This window comes from Ursus americanus, chromosome 11 (genome assembly GCF_024610735.1).
Source record: "Ursus americanus isolate L20-20 chromosome 11, mUrsAme1.1.p, whole genome shotgun sequence".
Lineage (NCBI taxonomy): Eukaryota > Metazoa > Chordata > Mammalia > Carnivora > Ursidae > Ursus > Ursus americanus.
This window is the reverse complement of record NC_142137.1, coordinates 19946149-19966914: the sequence shown is the minus strand read 5'-3', so window position 1 is coordinate 19966914 and position 20766 is coordinate 19946149. Positions and strand designations below refer to the sequence as shown.

Sequence of the window (20766 nt, the reverse complement as noted above, 5' to 3'; positions counted from 1 at the left end):
ATAAAATAGAAAACAGGGAATTGTAACAATTTTGAAGGAAGACTTAGGAAACTAAATCAATCGAAGAAACCACAAAATTGGGAAGAAGTCAACAATTAAAGTTTGAATATGGTTTTTGTACTACTAAGATGTGCGATGTGACCAGTAAGACACTATCTTCTAATTTGGTCAATTCCCTAAGATCTGTGAGGAAATAGATGTGTTATCTTCATCACCAAATTCTGAGTGCCTGGTATCAAGTCCGGAGTACACGGCATACACACAATTAAAATTGATCAAAGAAAAAGTAATTAATTCATCATTTTGCTACTTTTTATATCTTTGGTGTTTTAGTGGGGTATAAGATAAAGTCAACATTTTCAAAATGTCTCTACTGATTAAAAATTGGAGAGTTCGTTTGATTCGCTGTCTGGCAAAGTCTTATATTCTCTTTTCAATGAAATCGAAGAAAATAGCTCCAGCTAATTAAGAAGACAGTGGCAAGGACAGGCTTGTAGTTCCAGGAGTAAATGAAAGCCTGCCTGGTCATACTTTATTTCTCTGTGATTCTATTTCCTAAAGGTAAATCTTTGTACAGTAGCGGAGTGATCACTAGTGCCCTCTTAGTACATAAGCTAACTCCCTGTCGTGAATTGGGTATACAAAATTTATCTTTGAAGTTAATCAAATGATGAAAGAAATTATAAAATTTCTGGGCTATGGTCTGCTGTTACAGAAAAATAATTTTTAAGAGGACATTGGAACTTAAATACATAAAAACTCATCTCTCATAAACATTTTCACTTTTTTGTAAAGGAGAAGAGAAACGCCTTTTCTAACTCACTAAACTTGCACTAGTTAATCAAAAGTGTTTCTAAGCTTTTGCCTTTTAAGATATTTGCCTAACAAATATTTGACACTAGCCTAATTGCATTTTCCAAATGATTAGATAACTTGACAACAAAGTGTAAGTACATAAATTTAAAAAAAGCTGTCCAGAACATATTTGGGAAAATGAGAGAACCTAGTGATTTGAACACAGACGTAATGTGATTAAAATAAATTAACGCACACATTTATTCAGTCAGACAGTCCCTCCTTCATTATGAACACCCTCATAATGCATTCACTTTGCATCAGGCACTTAACTAGGTACAGGGTCTTCAAGGATGATGAAACCTACGTCTTGCCTCCAGAGAGCTACAGTCTTTTGGAAAAGAGACGTGAAAACAAAACTACCAGTGTTAAACTTTAACACGCAGTTAAACAAAACGTGCACAAATGAAAGAGCACACAGGTAAAATCACAAAAAAGGTAACAGATGACCTGAAAATTAGAGCACAAGTGGGAATATGCCAGGCATTTCAGGCAGTGGAAACAGCCTGCACTGAAATGAGGAGGACACAGCACTGTGGTGAGATGGGTGGCTTCAAAGAGCAGGCAGCCAGCAAATAGGAGGCTAGACAAGCAGGAGAAGCCAGATCATGGACAGCCTTGTAGGCTTGGCAAGTGAATACAAATTTTATCCAGTAAATGACAAGGAGTCATTAGCAATGTTCACATAGAAAGAAGGTAACCATAGAGGAGGGATGTTAGGAGTGGAACTTCAAGAAGGAGACTATTACAACAGTCAGAGGAGAGATCATGGGGTCCTTAACTAAAGCGTGGGTCTGGGGGTGAAAGAAGAATGTAGTGAAGAAAAATACTGAGCCAATAGACTTGAAAGTGTTTGATGACTGACTGATGGATGTAAAGAGAGGGGGAAGGAAATGGAGACAGCAATTGGCATCCAGAGTTTATATTTCCAAAATAGCAACCTCTCTGTAGACATCCAAATAATATAGCCAACCACCACAGTCATTATCGACTTGTGTTTTAAATTTACCTATCAAGGAATACGTGTGGTATTACATATCAATATAAGAAAAAATGGTACTTTTAAACTACCAGATAAAGTACAGGTCCATTAGTATTAATATGCATGGGCGTAATGGAGGAACTGGGAAAGATTTCTAGGACATAGATAGATTGCTTAAAACTGACCTTGAGGTATTTCTACTGGATTTCGTTCTCTTGAATTGAGATGATTGCAAACTCGATATATCAATAATAAATACAACCATTGTCAGCTCTGATGGATTCAAAAAAGTGAATCCCTCCCCTTGGGAACTGTGCCTGGAAAAGGCAGACATCTGGGCAGAAGACTAGGAGCTATGTCATCTGATCATGCAGTAAAGAACAGTGGTAATATCCACTTAGGGGACTTCCATACTCCCAGGAGCATGGAAACATATATATGCTTATACTCAGCAGATAATGCACAGTAATAAAAGGGTTTTATAGTAAGGGCTTGTGTCTGGGGAGGAGTCTAGCACACTGACTGGATAGCAGTGCACAGGCACTGGGGAAAGCGTGAGAAAGGTGACGTCGTGAGTTAGAAAAAAAACCCTTATTTGTGAAGGAAGGGGGTTGGGCTTTTTTAACTTCCTCCTTAAAGAGATTGGGCTTGGATGTACTGTGCAACTTGGTCTCTTGGTTGGATTTATGCCAAATGGAGATAAAAATTTAACTGAGCTAATATCATTAATATATTTATTATGATGACCCCAAACCATAGAAGAAACCACAAGTACAGAAGAAATGGTCTTGTATTCAATAGTCATTTAGCAGACAAACACTTAACCCAGGGGTCAGTTAAGATGCTAACTCAACCAGAAAAATTCTTATGTATCCAATTCATTGTTTCCTTTTATAGCTCAACATGAAGGAAGAATGTGAAAGTCTAAGCGCTATGATCTTACATACTGACAAATGACTATGATACTGATAATAATAGGTCTTGCTCCAAGCACCAGAGACTTTGCTGATAATCCCATTTCTTTATGGGACCATCGGGATAAAAAAGAACAAGAGATATATAAACACTGAGATCTCATGAATTCACTGAAGGAACTGTTGCCAACACTACAATGCCAGGCTATAATTCTTTTCTTTTTAACTAGAGTCCTCTTAACTTCCTGACTCCATTCATGGTGGAAATAACCTATTAATTCCTTTTCTTAAACATTTAATGACTGGGAAAATGCTTACAATATGATCTTAAATGAAAAAGAAAAATAATACTCATGCAAGGCATAAATATAGCAACATTTTTATACAAATCCTACATTGGTTTTATTTTTATAATAATCATGTGCTATTTTATAATTAAGAATTAATGGTTTATAATGAAAATACTTTTCATATAATATTTTCTCTCATTATATAATATTATATATTGAGAAGATTTTGAAAGATATTATCATTTTCCAAAAGAAAAATTTTTTAAAGTGATCAATCTGTATCCATTTTTAAGACATTTTTATTTTAACAGCAAACTTCATGTCTACTTCAAAATAGTTTGTGTTCCATGCTCTATTCATAAATAAAATAAATAGCCAGTACACATTTTTAGATAAGAAATATTATTTGAAAAGTACTCATACAAGTAAATTTATCTTCAGCTCATTCATTTTAAAAATGTTTTCACTTTTAAATCTCATCTCGAGTTTTCTGGTGAAATCTTTATATTTTTCAGTAACTTAAAAACATACAAATGAAGAGGTAATTATCTCTTATATGTGAATATTTTCATTTTTTAAATTTAATATGCCGCTTGGAAAGCACTTCATGCCTGTAACAAAGGTAAGAGTGTTGGCATTGAATATTCTTCTAAGATTTCAAAATCTGTTCTATACACAACAGAATTTTCAATAAATTTTCAATAAATAGGCTAATTTTCTCATTTTCTTATCAGTGCATTTTTATTCCATCACTCATCCTCTCCTACTAAATCACCTGCCAGTTCAGAAGGACAGAATTGAGGAGGAATGGACTCATGGCTAGGAAAAAAAAAAAAACCACAAAACCCAAGCCTGTATTCCTCCTAACACCTTGTCTTTTTGTTCCATCTTCTGAAGGTTAATTCCCTTTAAGAGCCCTCCCTAGACTAGAAATTAATAACCTCTGCTTTGTACTTATCTGTCTTTCAATAGTCTCTATAAGCTACTTAGAAGTTATTCAGCACTTTGTTTCAGGGGATGACATGTAGCGTCATATAGGGAATCGTATAGAAATGCAGAGAATACCTAAGTAAAGTTGGATAATTTTTGTGGTTTTGATATATAAAGGAGAACGGTAATCCTTGGACATATTAGTAGAAGTCTTAGAGTTAAGTGCTAAGTAAAAGTGTTAATATTGTCATGAAACCTATTGATTTACTTTTCTTAAAATCATTCAAAAATGGTTTTAGAGTAACAAATAATAAGATATTTATCCTGAAATTAAAGAATGATAAAGACAGCTAGAAAACATATATTGAAAAAGTATATATACATGATTAAAATAATAATGAATAGTACATATTTTATTTTAGAAAATAACATTTCCTTATAAAGTTCCAAAAGTTTAATTCAACATCTTCACACTGAGTATAAAGCATAATATTTGTAATTTTTTAAGGTTGCATTTTATTTTTAATCTGGATATACTTTAGAGAAAAAAATCTTTATTTTAAAGTTATTTAGTTATTTTCCTCCCAATAAAGTTTCTCAAATATATCTTAGGTTAATACCAAAATACTAGAACTAATCAACAATCTATTTTTATACAAAAGAATAAAATTTCCCTCATATTATATCTTTTAAAAAAATTCATGTGGGTATAAGACATTTTCAAATTCTAGGAGGTTGTTTTCTCACTAAAAGAAAACAAATGTCTTTTTTTTTTTTCCATCAGAAGTTTGGTACCACCAAGGCAAATATGATTTCAGTCTCTATGAAGATACTCAATTTGTATGACTGAATCTATTTTTAAGGAAAAAATAATGGAACTTTTCCTTTATTTTGTTACAACACTAAAAACACACTTTGAACCTCTATTGCAGTAACTAATGGAAAAATTATTATCATAATAGAAAAAGCTTTCCACACATCAGGATAGAGATTGTAATGCTTATAAAATTTCCATTTAGACAGACACTTAATAAAAGCAGGTTGTAATGACCTACGAAATGTAAATATTGCCAAAATGCTTAGCTAGTTCCTAAAATGTAGCAATAATTTGGTCTATAGAAAACAGATTTAATGAGAATCTATCAGACATTTATAATTTGCTTAAATAATATGGTATAAAAACAGTATAGTATAAACCTACCTGGTCTTACAAGGTGGCTAGTACCTACATTTGGCTATTGAGCACTTGAAATGTGACTATTCTGAATTAATATGTATGGTGTCAAAGACAACTTTCAAAGACTTAGTAGCAAAAAGAAAATGCAAAATATCTGTCATAATTTTTATATTAACTGTTCAAATAATAGTAGTTTTAATATAATCAGTTAAGTAAAATAATAACATTTATTTTTACTTGTTTTTTGTTTTACATTTTTTAACAGACATGTCAGAAAATTTTAAATTTTATATGTGTCTTCCATTAGGTTTTCATTGGCAGCAGTGGTATAAACAGCTAAACTTATACCAGAATGTACCCTCTTTTATAGTTTCTGCATTAATCCAGTTTCTACGTTTAAACAAGGACTTGAAAGTAACAAGTGTGATTATTGGTTAGTCTTAAGCCTTAAAGAGTGAATAACTCAAAGGAGATTTTTGTGTAATGGAGGTCATCCATATGACATCACAAACCAACAGTATAAAGAATAATCGTGTATCGATAGTTAAGATCAAAAGTATAACTATCAGGTTAACGTCTTCTTCTCAGGCTCTAATTTATCCTAATATGGCACTCATTAATCTTAGAGAAATCCCTACATTGTAGTATTCTAGCAATAGTTGTAATGTCTTTTGAGATACTTGTATAAAAGTACAAATTTGCCACATAAAATTAATTTAGGAAATCGTTAGTAGAATTATTTGCAATAGTAGTTCTTATATCATGCCTTTAATGTCAAACAGTTAAACCCAAGTTTGTATACGGAAGATTTAACAATTTATGCAAAATTACTTAGAAACACACAAACTAATCTGTAAGTGGGAATTCATACCGTCATAAATCCATCCAGCAAACCTGAATCGGGTTTTGGTGGAGCTTGCAACCGTTCCATCGACCACTTTTCAATGATGGAGGAGACTTGTGTATTTTCTGTATTTAATATTCTGAACCCTGTCATGTTAACACCACTGTATCGGTAGGGCTCTACATCAAGAGCAAAGAGATCCTGAAAGACAAATTTCTTTGTGTTGGTATCAATAGAGTATATTCACAGACACGTATAATTAAAATAGTCAATTATTCTTACTTCCCTTAGAATAGTTAACATGATTGTTTCTCAAATGATGTTAAACATCACAAACACCAAGATTCAAATAGACTATTTTTATGTTTTTCCAAGTCAAACATGCATATTCTAGATAAATATGCATGTACATATCATATTCTAATTATACCAATGGAGCAACAGGCTTTTCTGTAACCTCCATTTAAGATTTGCATAAGCTTTCTTCTCCATGTTAAGGATAGCTTGCCCTTAAATTTTATGCATTATGTTTTTTTGTTTCTTTTTTTTTAACTGACTAGGTTTTTTTCTATGCCCTGCTTCCTTGACTGGTTACTGCTACTTTTTAATTTTGTCATATATATATATATATATATATATATATATATATATATATATATATATATAGTTCATGTAATATGAATATTCTAACTAATGAAAATTATATTAAAGCTGAGGGCAAAAAAACTGGCCTTTTTGGTCATGGAACTCTTGGAGTTCCTTTTTTTAATACCTTACCCAACAAGTTCACCATAGGGAACCCTTTAGATTTTGGTTGTGGGTTCCAGGTGTAGTGAATGCCCTGGCTTTACCTTTCGGTTTTCCCAGGAGAGAGGAGGCCAAAGCATCCAGAGGAGTTGTATGTCACCATAAGCACATGCAGCATGTGGAACCCCTGCCCTCTTTCAAGCTGGCATTAACTAACTCTCAGATCTTACAGACAATATTGGGAACCAGAGCAAAAGTAATGCCATTGGTCCTGTGAGGTCTGTCTTGGATTTATACAGCTACATAAACTACAAAATAGAAGTAAAATTCAGTGGAGAGCAGATGATACTGGTCTGAACTATGCTCTGTGCTGTGAAAAATATGAGGGAGTTTTAGGTTTTTATTTTCAATATTTGCAGTCTAGCCAAGGAGACACTCACTCACACACACTAAGGGGCAAAAGAGTAGAAGCAATAAGTGCAAGGAGTCAGAAGCAAGACAAATAACTTTCAATTTTTGTAGTCAAGAATAACTTCATAGAGCAGATGGGATCTAAGCTTCCATTAAAGAATGGCCAGGCTTTTGATAGGCAAAAGGAAGAAGGATGTCACTCAAAGTGTCAGTAAAGGCACAAAAATTAGAAAACATAAAACTTATTCAGGAGACTGAGCTAGATCAGTTTTGCTGTAAAAGAGGATTGATGAAGGAGAATAGCATCAAAAAAAATAGGAAAGTTAGCTTAAAATCAAACTAAAAACAAGGCCTTTAATTATAGGCTAATGAGTTCTATATATCCTAAACTATTTAAAATTTTTTTCTTATTAAGAGATACTTTTGATTCCTCTAAAATCTTATGATTATGGTGGAACTGAGTTGTAACTGCACTGAAATATAATTTGCTGATGAGTAAAGGCTTCCAATCCCACCCCTCCAGCCTATTACTAAGTTTCTTACAGGCTGTAAAAAGTGACCTGGTAGGAAGTAATACCTCTATTAGAGTGAACGGTAGTATACCCGTAAAATACAAACTACTGTGTGAAGAATCTCTATTGGAGGAGAGTTGTTATTACAGGAAGCTACTGTAATTTGTAATTACTACAATTACTGTAGTAATTTGATCTGGTAGCTTTAAGACTCCTAAAATCAAGGAGACCAATCAGAATACGTCTGAGTTAACAGAAAGCATTGGTTAGACTGGTCATTGTGGGAATGGAGATGCATGCTAGAGACAGTATGGAGGAAAAAACAGTCGAATTTTGGTGATGATGTAGGAGTTAGACAATGGAAGCTTTGAAGGAAGTCAGAGAGGGGTCAATTTAGAGGACAATACATTAAGGTTTAAATAATTTGAAATTAATATGACAACAGTTAGACTTGTTCTGTAATGTAGCAGTATATAACAACTCAGAAATACTACAAAGGGACATTTAGATTTCATTTCAATGAAGGTAATAATTGAAGCTCTAAATACATACCGGTTCTGAAGAAAATCACTGAAGTGGAAAAAGGAAAATAGAGTGAAGCCTCAAACTTGGAGATATTCTCATACTTGGGTCAACAAGGCAATAAAGGGGAACAGAATATGCCACCCCCAATTATACCACTTGAGCATGTGGATTACTTTGATCTGAAGGCAATCAAGACCCAGTAAACTCGAAAAATTTAATGTCTGCCTTAACTACCTAAAAGAATTTATGTAGGGGGCCAGTACCAGAAAAAAAAAGCTATTACTAGAGATAACTTTTTTATCTGAAAGATCTTTCTGCATGGCAGGGCAAACTTCTAATTACCAAATATCTGCTCTTCTTATCGGTTTGTGAATTACCCTCCTCCCCTTTGAAGCCCCAGTCCCTCATCCCATTCCTTAGCTCAATTACGTGACCTGACCTTGAGTCTCATATCTTTGGGGCGCCTTACATATGAAATTAAATTTGTTTTTTTCTCCCATTAATCTGTTTTATGTCAATTTAATTATTAGACCAGCCAAAGAACCTAGAAGGGAAGAAGGACAAATTTTCTACCCCTACAGCAGGGAAAAATTAATGACAGAGACAGACAGTCGTTTCACAGAAGGAAAATCAGGATAACATATTAGTAAAGAAATAGAACTAAGAGTAAGTAGGTTTGACAAGGGTAAGGTCATATTTTCATGCATATTTAAGAAAAAACTGCGTGGAGGGTATGTAAAGACAAACGATAAAGGTAACATTCAATTTGCTAATTTTAAATTAAGTCAGACTGACTTTTAAAAATCCAACTAAACATAGGCAAAAACAGGATAGAAAATTTAGTCTACTGAAAGAGCAGTTTCAATGAATCTGTTTTTTTGTAAAGTAAATAGAACTGAGATAACAACAAAAAAATGTGTGCTTTTCTAAAACACTGATTTCTCAGCAAACTAATTTTAAAATCTATTATGTTCTGAAAGTTCTTTAAAGTAACATATAAATAAGATATATTTTGAATTGATATCTGAAATAATATTATTTCAAAATCATCAGCTTCCCACCAAAAATTATTCCCCATGAGGATCAATTCCTCTTGAGTTTTATCGAAATAAAATAAATGACAACTACAAAGGTGCTAGTCATTATTTCTCACTCAAAAACCCATTTTCCATACTGAAAAGTCATAATAATAAAATTTAGAGCATTAACTTTATGCTTTAATAAGTTACTTACCAGAGTGGTAAAGATATAATGATAATATTCTGTCATCATTCCCATAGCTAATGCCTAGGAAGTAAAAAATAAAAAAAAATTAATATTTAAGGTACACATTATGAAATATGTCAATAATAAAATAGTAGGATGTAATGAAGAATCTGAGTATAATATTCAGGTCAAACTAAATCTTTTCGCCATAGTTAAGGAAGATTAGTGGTTACTGAAGGAATTTCTGAACCAATTTTCTTGATAGAAAAGCCATTAGTTAAAAGTTTCCAATTGTAAAGGCTATGGCTTTACATATTAAAGGAGGCGTTAAATTTGACACAAACCTGAAATTAGCACATCTTAGTTCATTATATTTGTAATGTCTCTACTACAAATACCCTAATGAGGAACGCCATTTGGACGGATCACTTTTATTCAATTAGGAAAAAAAGGCTATAAAGTCCAATGCCAGTAGGAATTTTTTTTAGCACTTTAGAGACTTTCCTTAGCATTGATGAAGCAACTGTAAATCACCACTGCTATTCCAAAAGTACAAAGAAATGTTTTTTACTTTTACTAATAGACCAGTTGCAAATTACTATTTTATTTCATACTTCTATAGTCCTTGTCAATTTTAGACTATCAGTCTTAAATTATGGACTTTCGGATTAGAACTTCCAGTCACAGAACTGTCAATTTTTCCTCTGAAAATGAGAACACTTTTGAAATAGCTGTTTATCAATGAACAGTAGTTGGTGATGATAATTGAAAAATGATGCGTTTTTGAGCTGAATGAAGAGCTCTTAGTAGGAAACGAGTATTCTCAGGTGCACCTAATACTCTTCCATAAAACACGAACTACACAAATTCATTTGCTAAATAGCTGCCCCAGCTCTACCCTATGTATCCTGTGCTCACAGGTAGGTGTTAACCAATTAGCTAAGATAAAATCTGGGTATCTAGAAGTGAGTTGTTCAGTTAAGAAAGAATAGCTATTTGTGAAAATTTTTGGAACATATAAAATATACTTTTAAAAGGGAGGAACATTTGTTAATAAAAGGCAGCAGCAAAGAATTAAACAGAAAAAAGGAATTTAGAAATTGTGACATTGGGATTTAGAATAAGAATACATATTTGGTCTTCCTTGGTGAACTGCCCCCCGGCCCCAACACACACACAGTGGTATTGCGTGCATATTATCAAATTACATTTCCTGAATGGACAAAGATTGTATGAGCCAGTAACACTCTGATGAAGTCTGAATCCTAAAATAAGAGAAAATTTCTCTTATTAGATAAAGGTTTATAAGATTATCTTTGTAGAAGGTATTCTTTGTTTCTGATGGATATGCACCAAAGGTTTCTCAACTCCAGCACTGTGCAATGACAGCTCAGCATTATCCTTGTCAATAGTTTTTATTTTATCAACTCAACAGGTATAGAGATACAAAGATAACTGAAAGAAACAGTGATTCAGATGTACAACTATAAACAGCACACAATGCCTAAAATGTGTTAAGTACTAGTCTAAGCATATTGCATATTTTAATCAGTTTAAGCCTTGTAGAGGCTGAAGGGAAGCAGACCCAAGATGGGTCACTTTGGCATGAACAATATTCTGAGCTGAAGGCAACGGAAATCCTCTGGGCTCAAGAGAAACTTTTGCCCCTCCCTTAATTACATAGAAAAACCTAAATTGGGGATCTTTCCCAGAATAAGGGTTATTAGCAGAGATAAATTTTATCTGAGTGATCCATCAGAATGGCAGGACACACTTCTAATTACCAAACATCTGCTCTTCTTCTCGCCCTATAAATTGCATTTTTTCCTCTGAAGTCCCTCTTCTCCTTAGCTCCGCATGACATACATAACTCATTTTGCCAGACTGTCTTTGGAATTTCCATGTCCGTGTGGATTCCCTACATGTATGATATTAAATTTGTTTTTCTCTTGTTAATCTCTCTCATGTCAATTTGATTCTTAGTCCAGCTAGAAGGGCCCTTGAAGGGGAAGGAATTCTTGCTTCCTGACAGCCTCGTTAAAAACCTTATGAGGTAGGTCCTATTATTACACTTATTTTATAGGTAGGAAAGTAGGACAGAATAAGAATGAATAAACCGGCCAACAAATTGAGATAGTGGATAAACCTGAACTCTAGGTCTCTAACTCTTGAAGTTTGGACATAATATGCCATTTTATAAAATGGCATATTTTATATTCCCAAAGATGTAGATCCATTATAGGATCTATATAATCTTTAAAATTTTTGCCTGTTTTTTTCCTTGATAGTTTGAAAACCTCAAGCATCTCAAGCCAGTACTGAAAATTGTGTTGTGGAGGGAAGAATGGAAGGGGTTAAGGAGATGGTGGTAGGGAGAGTGGTTTGCTTCTGACATGGGTGTTCTGCACTAGCCACAGGTCTCTTCTTCAACACCTCGAAAAGAAATCTGTAGGGGTAACTGAGGACTGCTTATGCCTTTCATTGACCTTATTCAGCCTCTGATTCTGAAAACAAGAATCAATTATGGACTATGATATGTGCTCAAAATAGAAAAGGGTAGTTATTTTTGATCGAGTACCTACACTGTAACATCAACAAAAATAGACAACAGGGATACTCCATTGAAAGATAAATTAATAATTTCCAGTGCGATTGAAAAAGAACTTTGTAGAATTTAGACAACAGGCTTGAGCAATGGAAACCTGATGAAGGCAAAGGGGCCCACAGTAATGATTACCAGGATGAATACAGATAGCCCCAACAGGCAACTCACCTCAAGATATCCATAGGCCCTAACTGACCAATGGGATCCTTACAACTAGGCACAGTTACCAACAAAGGGAAAATTCCATACGTTGCCATACCTCCTCACCTTCCTTCTTTAAAAATAGCTTCCACCCACTGCCTCGTAGCAAACAGCCTCTCTTTTGCTGTTCTGCCCACCACTCCCTTATGGTATATTCAATAAACTTCTGTCTCCTTTGTTCTGGCTTACGTGAATTATTTTCACTGCCCACCCCCACCCACGCCACTGGCTTCCAACCAGTTGTTGCCCCACATTTGGGGCTCTCATCCCATCTGGAGAGACACCACATTTAAACACTACAAGCTTGTTCTGGATGTTTTTTAAATTATAACATTTATGTCTTACCACTGTTTTTAAATGAACTGTATGCACACTCCAAACCACATTAATAATAAAATTAATATCTTCTTGTGTATAAATAATATGAGAGTAGTCACAATAGAAAAATTGGATATACAATAGAAAAATCAGTTGTACTGTATTATCCCTCCTGGAAAGAAACACCACAAATTCATTTTTCCAAATTCAAAATCTTATTAGAAATTCCCAATATTTAACTAGTGTAGTGTTAACAATAGCATATGACAAACTAACACATCTAGGCATATAATTTGCAGTTATCCTTCAGGTTATATCCAGAAGTTATATTGCTCAAAGCTAACAACTGAAGAGATGAACTTCATACATATTTCTTAAACTTTAATTTAATTTTCTTCTTGCTGCTGTGGGAGTTTATTTGAATCTGATTTTACATTTTTCCAATATAAAAATTTTGATTTCACCCTCTCTAATCCAGACTTTCAAGGTCTTAATAATACTTTTTCTCTGTGATAGAATGACCTTGTGAGGTTTAATTGCAGATCATCTTGACCCTGCCATAGGGAATTCTCTGACAAATTTGGGTGGAGGAGGAATCTTTTGTTATTAAGGCATGTATACCAATTAGTACAAAGAGCCAGTCCCAAGCTTCACTCACTTTCAAAGCTTTCAGGGAAGAAAACTTCAAATTCTCTTTTGTTCAATATTTAGGAAAAGCTCACTTAGTTTAAATAAATAAAACAATGAAACAAATAAGGCTAACCTGATAAACCGATCCATATTTCTGGATACTTCTAATATTCGTTCTTAGATTAAGCCAGACAAGCTGAAAGCCCATCTATGCCTGCTCTCCAAGTCTTATACCATCTCTTTGGACTTCTGTCATTAACCGATGTTGAGAAATCTCAGAAAAATTTCATAAATCATAAAATAGAGTCCTATTAAATGGACTGCTTCATTTATAAGAAGGAAGCTATTTGCTTTCTTCTTGGATTGGTTTCTAGAATAACTGAGATCCATATGTGGAACAAATACCATATATGTGGTTTGTTAGTGTTACAGAATCTAAAAACATACATTCTGTGTAATAATGTTACTCTGAATTCATCTTAACTATCATATTATCATGTTACCTTTGCTCTGATTGTTCATCCACTAATCTTACTAAAATTATTAACTTTTTCTGTTGTATTTATTTTATTTTTTTTTAAGATTATTTATTTATTTATTTGAGAGAGAGAGAGAAAGAGCGTGTGCAGAGGGAAAGGGAGAAGCAGGCTCCCCAGTGAGCAGGGAGACTGACTCTAGGCAGGGCTCCATCCCAGGACCCAGAGATCATGACCTGAGCTGAAGGGAGATGCTTAACCGACTGAGCCACCTAGGCGCCCCTGTATATATTTTAAATATTATCTTAATTGTGTTTTCATTTTGCAAACAGAGTAGTTTACATATAAGAAAACAATTATAAAATAATGGATATATCAAATAGAAGGCAGAATGGCAATTCTATTATTAAGGTTGATGGGTACTATAACCTCTCAGATATGCAAAATAAGTCAGTTACTCTAGAGACAAGACAACTGATCATTTACATACTTGCTGGAAGCCTAGAGAAAACCTACCAAAGCTCTGTCCCTGACAAATTGCAGAGTGTTACTCACTCTGGGCATAAAGGATAGCTCTCCTTTCCAAGCCTATATATTTTAAATATGAGCAAGAATTGTTTTTGGTATATATGAAAAACAAATCCGTATTCTAGATTTCACTACTTACTTTATTGATTCATTTTATCCACTACCAAAAAAACCCAAGAAACAAAAACACACCCAAATTTCATATGCTTTACTACCCAAATATAACACTAGAGCAATTTTCCAAATCCAATTAAAGATTTTACTGTAATGAAACCAACATTCATAGTGGAAGATTAGACAAACATCTGCTTAATAAACTAACCATGTTATAACAGGCATTTACTGTTGATAGTTATATTTTATGGGATATAATTTGACATCTGAATCTGCATAATTCTCCAGTAGAGATATTTTATCTTATACATGAGAGGTTTTAGGACAGTTGACTAATCCCAAGCCACTGTGATATCAGCCAGTATGTATAAAAGAACTTAAAAAACAAAGTCCAAAAGACTTGAGTCCAAATCTAGACTTTATTGCATAGTAAGTATATGGGCTCATACTAGCCATTTAACCCCCAACATCCATGTCTTGCCTCATCTGTAATATATAGGAGAATAATAATTGCTGCTTTGCAGTGTGCTGTTAGGTTGGAACAGTGCAGAAGCAACATTAAAAGATTTCACTGCTATGAATTATTTCCTTTGATCGATTTAGTATTATCTTTTGAGTCAGACAATGCTTTATTCTGAAATGAATACTTAACATCACTAAGTGAAATATGAATCTCTCTGTTTTTCTTGCTTTTGGTCATTGATCAAGTTACTCAATCTTTCGAAGACTGTTTCCTCAACTCTGAAGTGGAGATAGTCTCTACTTCGTGGGATCACAGCCATGATTAAATAAGATCTAATGTGTAAGGCATCTCCTAGAAGATGCCAGCTAAATAGCAAATCTTTTTTCTCTTTTTTCAATGGGTTGATTGTAATAGTTGAGATGCTCAATCATTGACTCTCAGTTTATTCCTTCATTTCAGTACAAAATAGAAATATCTACCTCAATAACCAACATTCATGAGAGCAAACAGCTTTGTAGCCACTTGAAAGTAACCTCAGAACTTCAAACAATGTGTTCTGAAGACCATCAATATTTGCATTACTTTTCCTTTAAGACAATTAATTAAAAGCAAATGTCAGACTTTTTATTAGAAAATTACATCAAGGTGATTTCTCTGACTCATTTTAACTTTGTGAAAATAACACTTTGATTTAAAAAAAAAAAGGGAGCAACCGAGGGTCTCAGTCCATTAGGGGTTGGACTCCAGATTTTGGCTAGGGTCACGATTTCAGGGTCCTGGGATCTAGCTCAGAGTCAGGCTCTGCCCTTAGTGGGGAGGCTGCTTGAGGATTTCTCTCCATCTCCCTCTGCCCCTTCCCCACTCGTGTTCACCATCCCCCTCTCTAAAAAGAAAAACAACCAACCAAACAACAGCAACAAAAAAAAACATGCTTTAAATGCAAATGTAATAAAGAAGCCAAGAATTTAAGTAAGTTAAAGATTACCTGTTTCAAAATGCCTGCTGCCATTTCATGGCTACAGTCAAAGATTACATGGAACTCCTTGCCTCTTTTCATTTCCTTTAGTAAGGGTTTTGCATCCTTTGTATCAGCAGGGAGTTGACGGATTTTAAGTCGAAGATTGTACCTTGATGGAGCTTTGATGAGCTCCTGCAAACGAATGAGACCTTTAATGAAACAGGGGGAGAAAAAGAATATTAGAGAAAAAACAGAGTAGGTTTTCCATCTCATCTCTGTATTTCTCTAGATTACTATCTTTCCTGAAGAACTACCTTCATAAATATTAGTGGAATAAATAATAATAAAGTAATATATTTGTAAATAACTAATCTGGAGCTTTCTTTTTGTGAATGTGTGTGTGTGGTGGTGTGTGTGTGTGTGTGTGTGTGTGTGTGTGTGTGTGTTACTTTACTTGGAAACTGTAATAACAGGAATAAAAATATATCTTAAAATGAGTAAAAAATCTGTGTATTAAAATAACATATGATCCAGAGAGTAAAATCTAAATCTAATACTTTTTTTATTCAATTTTTAAATAAATAGACCTTCATACATATAATGGTACACTTCAATATGTTGCAACATAGTTAATAAAAGTAAGATGACTAGTTTTCAGTATTTTCATCCTCAAATGAGATATACAGTTTAAAAAATGTGTAAATTCACAAATATACCTAGTATCTTTTGCTTTTAAAATATTGTTCCACAAAACTTACTTCATCACAAGTTTTTTTTAGAATTTTGCCACTTAAAATTCTATAAATAATGGTTGCATAAATTACACAGTATACTGCAATTGTCTCATTTTGTTTTATAAATTTAAATATTTACTAACTATAGTGAAATAAATATTACATAATTGATATTAAATGTACCCATTAAACACAATTCAATCTAGAGAATTAACATGTCTATAATGAGTACAGATGTTAATGAGCTAAACAAATGTGAAAACAAATATTTGAATTTATAACACCTATAGTAGTTTAACACTGAGCTTATAAAATCCCCCCAAATATGTATAAAAGTCTATATATTTATTTGCATATGGGAATCATTGTTTAACTACTGTTTATAAATAAACCAGAGTATAATTGCAGTAAGGCAATGGCTCCCAAACTTGGAAGGTATGAGAGTAATCTATGAAGCTGCTTATAATCTAAACAGCTGAATCAGAATCAGCAGAGGATATGACTCATGCATGTGTATTTTTAACAATCTTTCCAGGTGACTTTCCTGGTCATCAAAAAGTGAGGCCAATTTCCAAAGATAGGTCTGATTTCAGGTAAGTGTCATATGGTAGTTCACTTTCTGAACCACTTTGGCATAACGATATTATAGGATAGTAACTGTATTATATTAGCTAGTGGTATAAGACAAAATAATTCAAAGAATAAATTCCAACTTCATTGGGAAAAGTGAATCAGAAAACTGTAAATAAAGCTGACTGTAGGAATAAGGGAAAGAAAAGAAGACATCGTTCATTTATTCCCACATCAAACAAATGTTTATTAAATTCTTACCATCGGTCAAGAATTGTTCTAGATATTGGTAATATAATAAAAAGTAAAATAGACAAACTTCCTGCCCATACCATGTTAAAAATATATGGGGGAGGACAGGTAAAGTTTATTAAACAGCAATTATAAATGAAAAATGACAAATAATATTTTGGTGAAGAAAGTGCAATTATCGAGGAAGAATACAGCAGAATCATCGAACTTGGAATGAGAATGCTCAAGAAAATTACTCAGAGGAAGTGACATCTACGTTAATACCCGAATAAAAAGAGTAAGAGTGGAAGGAATAGATAGGAAAACATTTATTTTTTTTTTAATACTGGCAGGGAGGTGAGAGAGCGTGGGCAACGAATCTTAAGAAGCAAGGAAGAAGTAGTGACAAGTATAATTTAAGAGGGCATGGGGCTGCTTAAGAATCCCATGAAAATTATTTTAGAGTTAATGTCTTAAGGGTAGTGGAAAGTGCCCACTTGGAATCCACATATCAAAAGAATCACTCGGATGCCTGGATGGCTTAGTTGGTTAAGCATCCGACTCTTGGTTTCGGTTCAGGTCATGATCTTAGGTCATGATGGAGCCCCATGTTGGGCTCCACACTGGGTGTGGAGCCTGCTTAGGATTCTCTCTTTCCCTCTAAGCTCTCCCCACTAACCGCCCCCCCCCCCACTCCCGCCGCTCTCTAAAAAAAAAAGAGAAAAGAAAAAAAGGAATCACTCAGATTTTCAGTATAGAGGAGGGAAGAGAAGAGCTAAAACTAGAGGAAGAAAGAGTTGGAAGACAGTTGTAATAAAGCAGGTTAGGAAAGGCCAAGATGTGTGTGCAGGACAAGATGGTAGGCAGAGACAGAAGCAGAGAGAGATTTTTGAGAAAGTACCGACAGTACTTGGTGAGGAAGAGGGGGCTGAGTCAGGGAAGTTTCCCAGGTTTCTGGTTTGGGCAGCTAGGGGGAGACAGTGCTTCCACTGAGCGTGAGATCATGGAAGGATCAGGTCAACTGAGGGTTCAAAGTGAGGGGAGTGATCAGCCATGTCAAGGGTTGCTAGTTAACAAAGAAGTAATAGTTAACACTTTAAAAAGTGTTTAGTAAATTTAACGACAAAAGTCATTGATGACCTATGCAAGGACAGTTCTACTAGGGTGGTTTGGGTAGACTGTTGTGCCATTACTAGGAATGGGAGGGAGGTAAAAAACAGACCCCCTCAAAACCATGTCCATGTATTTCCATATGTAACTTATCATATCTAATATCCTTGAAGGAAAGTAGCAGCCCCTTCCTAACCCATCATCAACTTGAGCTGAGGAAAAGACAGACAGGACACTTTAGTTTCCTATCTATTAAATGAGTTTCACCCAGATCAGTAGTTCTCAAAGTGTGGTCCACACACCCCTACACTCTTATAGGGGGATCCCTGAAGTCCAACTATTTTCATAATAATACTAAGAGGTAATCTGACTTTTTTGCTTTCATTCTCTCACACATGGGCAATAGAGTGTTCTAGAGGTTACAAGACACAGATGATGTCACAGCAGATTGAATGAAGAAACATGAAAATCCCACTTCTTCCCATTAAATCAAATATTAAAGAAACCTATGAAAATATCTTACAAATGCTTTTAGAGATCTTCGATTATTATTAAGAATGTAAGATGATATAAAAACCAAAACATCTAAGAATTATCAAATTGGATTATCTTTAAACTTTTGCTAGCTCTGAATTTCTATTCTCATAAAATTATTTATATAGATGCAGAATATTCTAATACCAATCTCTGCCAAATAAAGAAAAAGAGAAAGCGATCTTTGGCTTATTTATCTCACAAGATTTTATGCAAGTTAAATATAAATTTGGGGGATTTAGTCTATCATTGTAGAATAGCTTGGGTGTTGGGTTTGAATCTCAGTTCAAAAATGTATGATCTGCATGATTTTGTAAAACATTATCTCTCTCTGCTTTGCCTTCCTCTTCTCTATAAGGTAAAACCATATATGTATTAATATATAGAACACCAAAAAAGGAACTGTCACATATCAGACTCTCAAAAAGTGGCAGTTGTCAATGTTTTTGTTATTTTTGCTAAGATTAGGAAGAATACAGTTATTTTTTTTAAAAAGTGCTGGTTATTAAATCTGTCCTTGGAAGTTATTTTGACACTGATCGCAACTGAAAACCTAACATCAAAATTTTAATCAAAATTTTAAGAGATTAACTCATTACAAAAGAAAAAGGAGCTACATAGTTACAGATTAGTCCAACGGTTTTGAATTGAAAAATCTCAAGTGATTCAAAAAATAGAAATTTTCAAAGGATAAAATCCACAAATAGTATTTGCAGAGTTCACCCTAAGTATAAATACTGCCAAGTATTTTCAGGTCTTTAAAGAGCTCACGCGGATGGTCCATTGAGCCGTCAAGTACAATAAATGTTTACTTATTCTCTTCACACACATATATCCCTGCTGGCATTAATGTAACAGATTTCAGTTTGTCAGCTTCCTTGAGGAATAATATTGAAGAGCTAAAATAGAAAAAAAATTAAAAAATAAAAACAACTGCTGCTAGTAGGAAGTGCCATCTCCTACTTGAGAATTAGAGTAAAAGGTTGCTTTTATTCATTCATTCAACAGATATTTACTGCATGTCTACTATGTGCAAGACATTGTTTCATGGATAAATATAATGATTGGAATCATAGCATTTATTCAGTCTTGAACTGCATAAGATACAGTTTGACTCTGGCACTTTTTTAAAAGATTTTATTAACTTGTCAGAGAGAGAGAGAGCACAAACAGGGGGAGCTGCAGGTAGAGGGAGAAGATGCTCATGGCTGGCCGAGGACTGAGCCACCCAGGTGTCCCAACACTTTTTTTTTTTTTAATACAAAAGTTATTTCTGTAATGCTTTTCACTTTCAGTTTTTGGAATAAAATTGGTTCAGCTTTCCAATCAGAGGAAAGAAATCCAGAGAGCTGTTTGAATACTGAAAGTAGAAGCATGATTTGTAAATTTCGCTTTTCACCATCTCCTGCACCAGGTGCTTAGACTTCTCTCTTGGCTTCCAGGTCTTCATTGCTCTGTCCTGTGAAATTGTTTCTCTTTTTTCCATATTTCCATTCTACATCCTTTGCCTTCCCCATTATCTAGTAATTACATACAAATCTCTTTGAGTTTTGTTATTTAGAACAACTTGGAAGAATAAGAGAGGGTTGACAAAAAGGAAGATGCATTCAAAATATCCAAAGAATGGATGTTTACCCACCTTATTTAATGAGTTATTTGATGGCATCTTTGCAATTTAATGTATGTGGACTGGGGTTTTATCCAAAGGGAAATGGGCTTAAACAGCAGGAATGCCTAGTCACAATACTGGGTATGTATTTTCTTCTGTGGATCTATATTGATCTTCCTACCTCCCCCAGTATTCCTCTGCAAATTATCTTTCTAAAAAATGCCTATCTCAGAAAAGATTACCTTAATCAAATTTATCATATATACTTAACTATGCATGCTCTGTAAAATAA

General features: G+C 34.0%; 1 protein-coding gene across 3 annotated transcripts in view; it reads right to left on the bottom strand.

Annotated features, from left to right (window-relative positions):
- GRIK2 (glutamate ionotropic receptor kainate type subunit 2) overlaps positions 1–20766 on the bottom strand; it is a 642399-nt gene that overhangs the window by 332148 nt on the left and 289485 nt on the right. For all 3 annotated transcript variants that reach the window (XM_045806988.2, XM_087865344.1, XM_045806989.2), the window contains exons 5-7: positions 15714–15895; positions 9421–9474; positions 6020–6193 (exon numbers count right to left, since the gene is read on the bottom strand). In XM_045806988.2, the coding sequence (XP_045662944.1) occupies positions 6020–6193; positions 9421–9474; positions 15714–15895 (410 nt within the window). The remainder of the gene's footprint in view (positions 1–6019; positions 6194–9420; positions 9475–15713; positions 15896–20766) is intronic.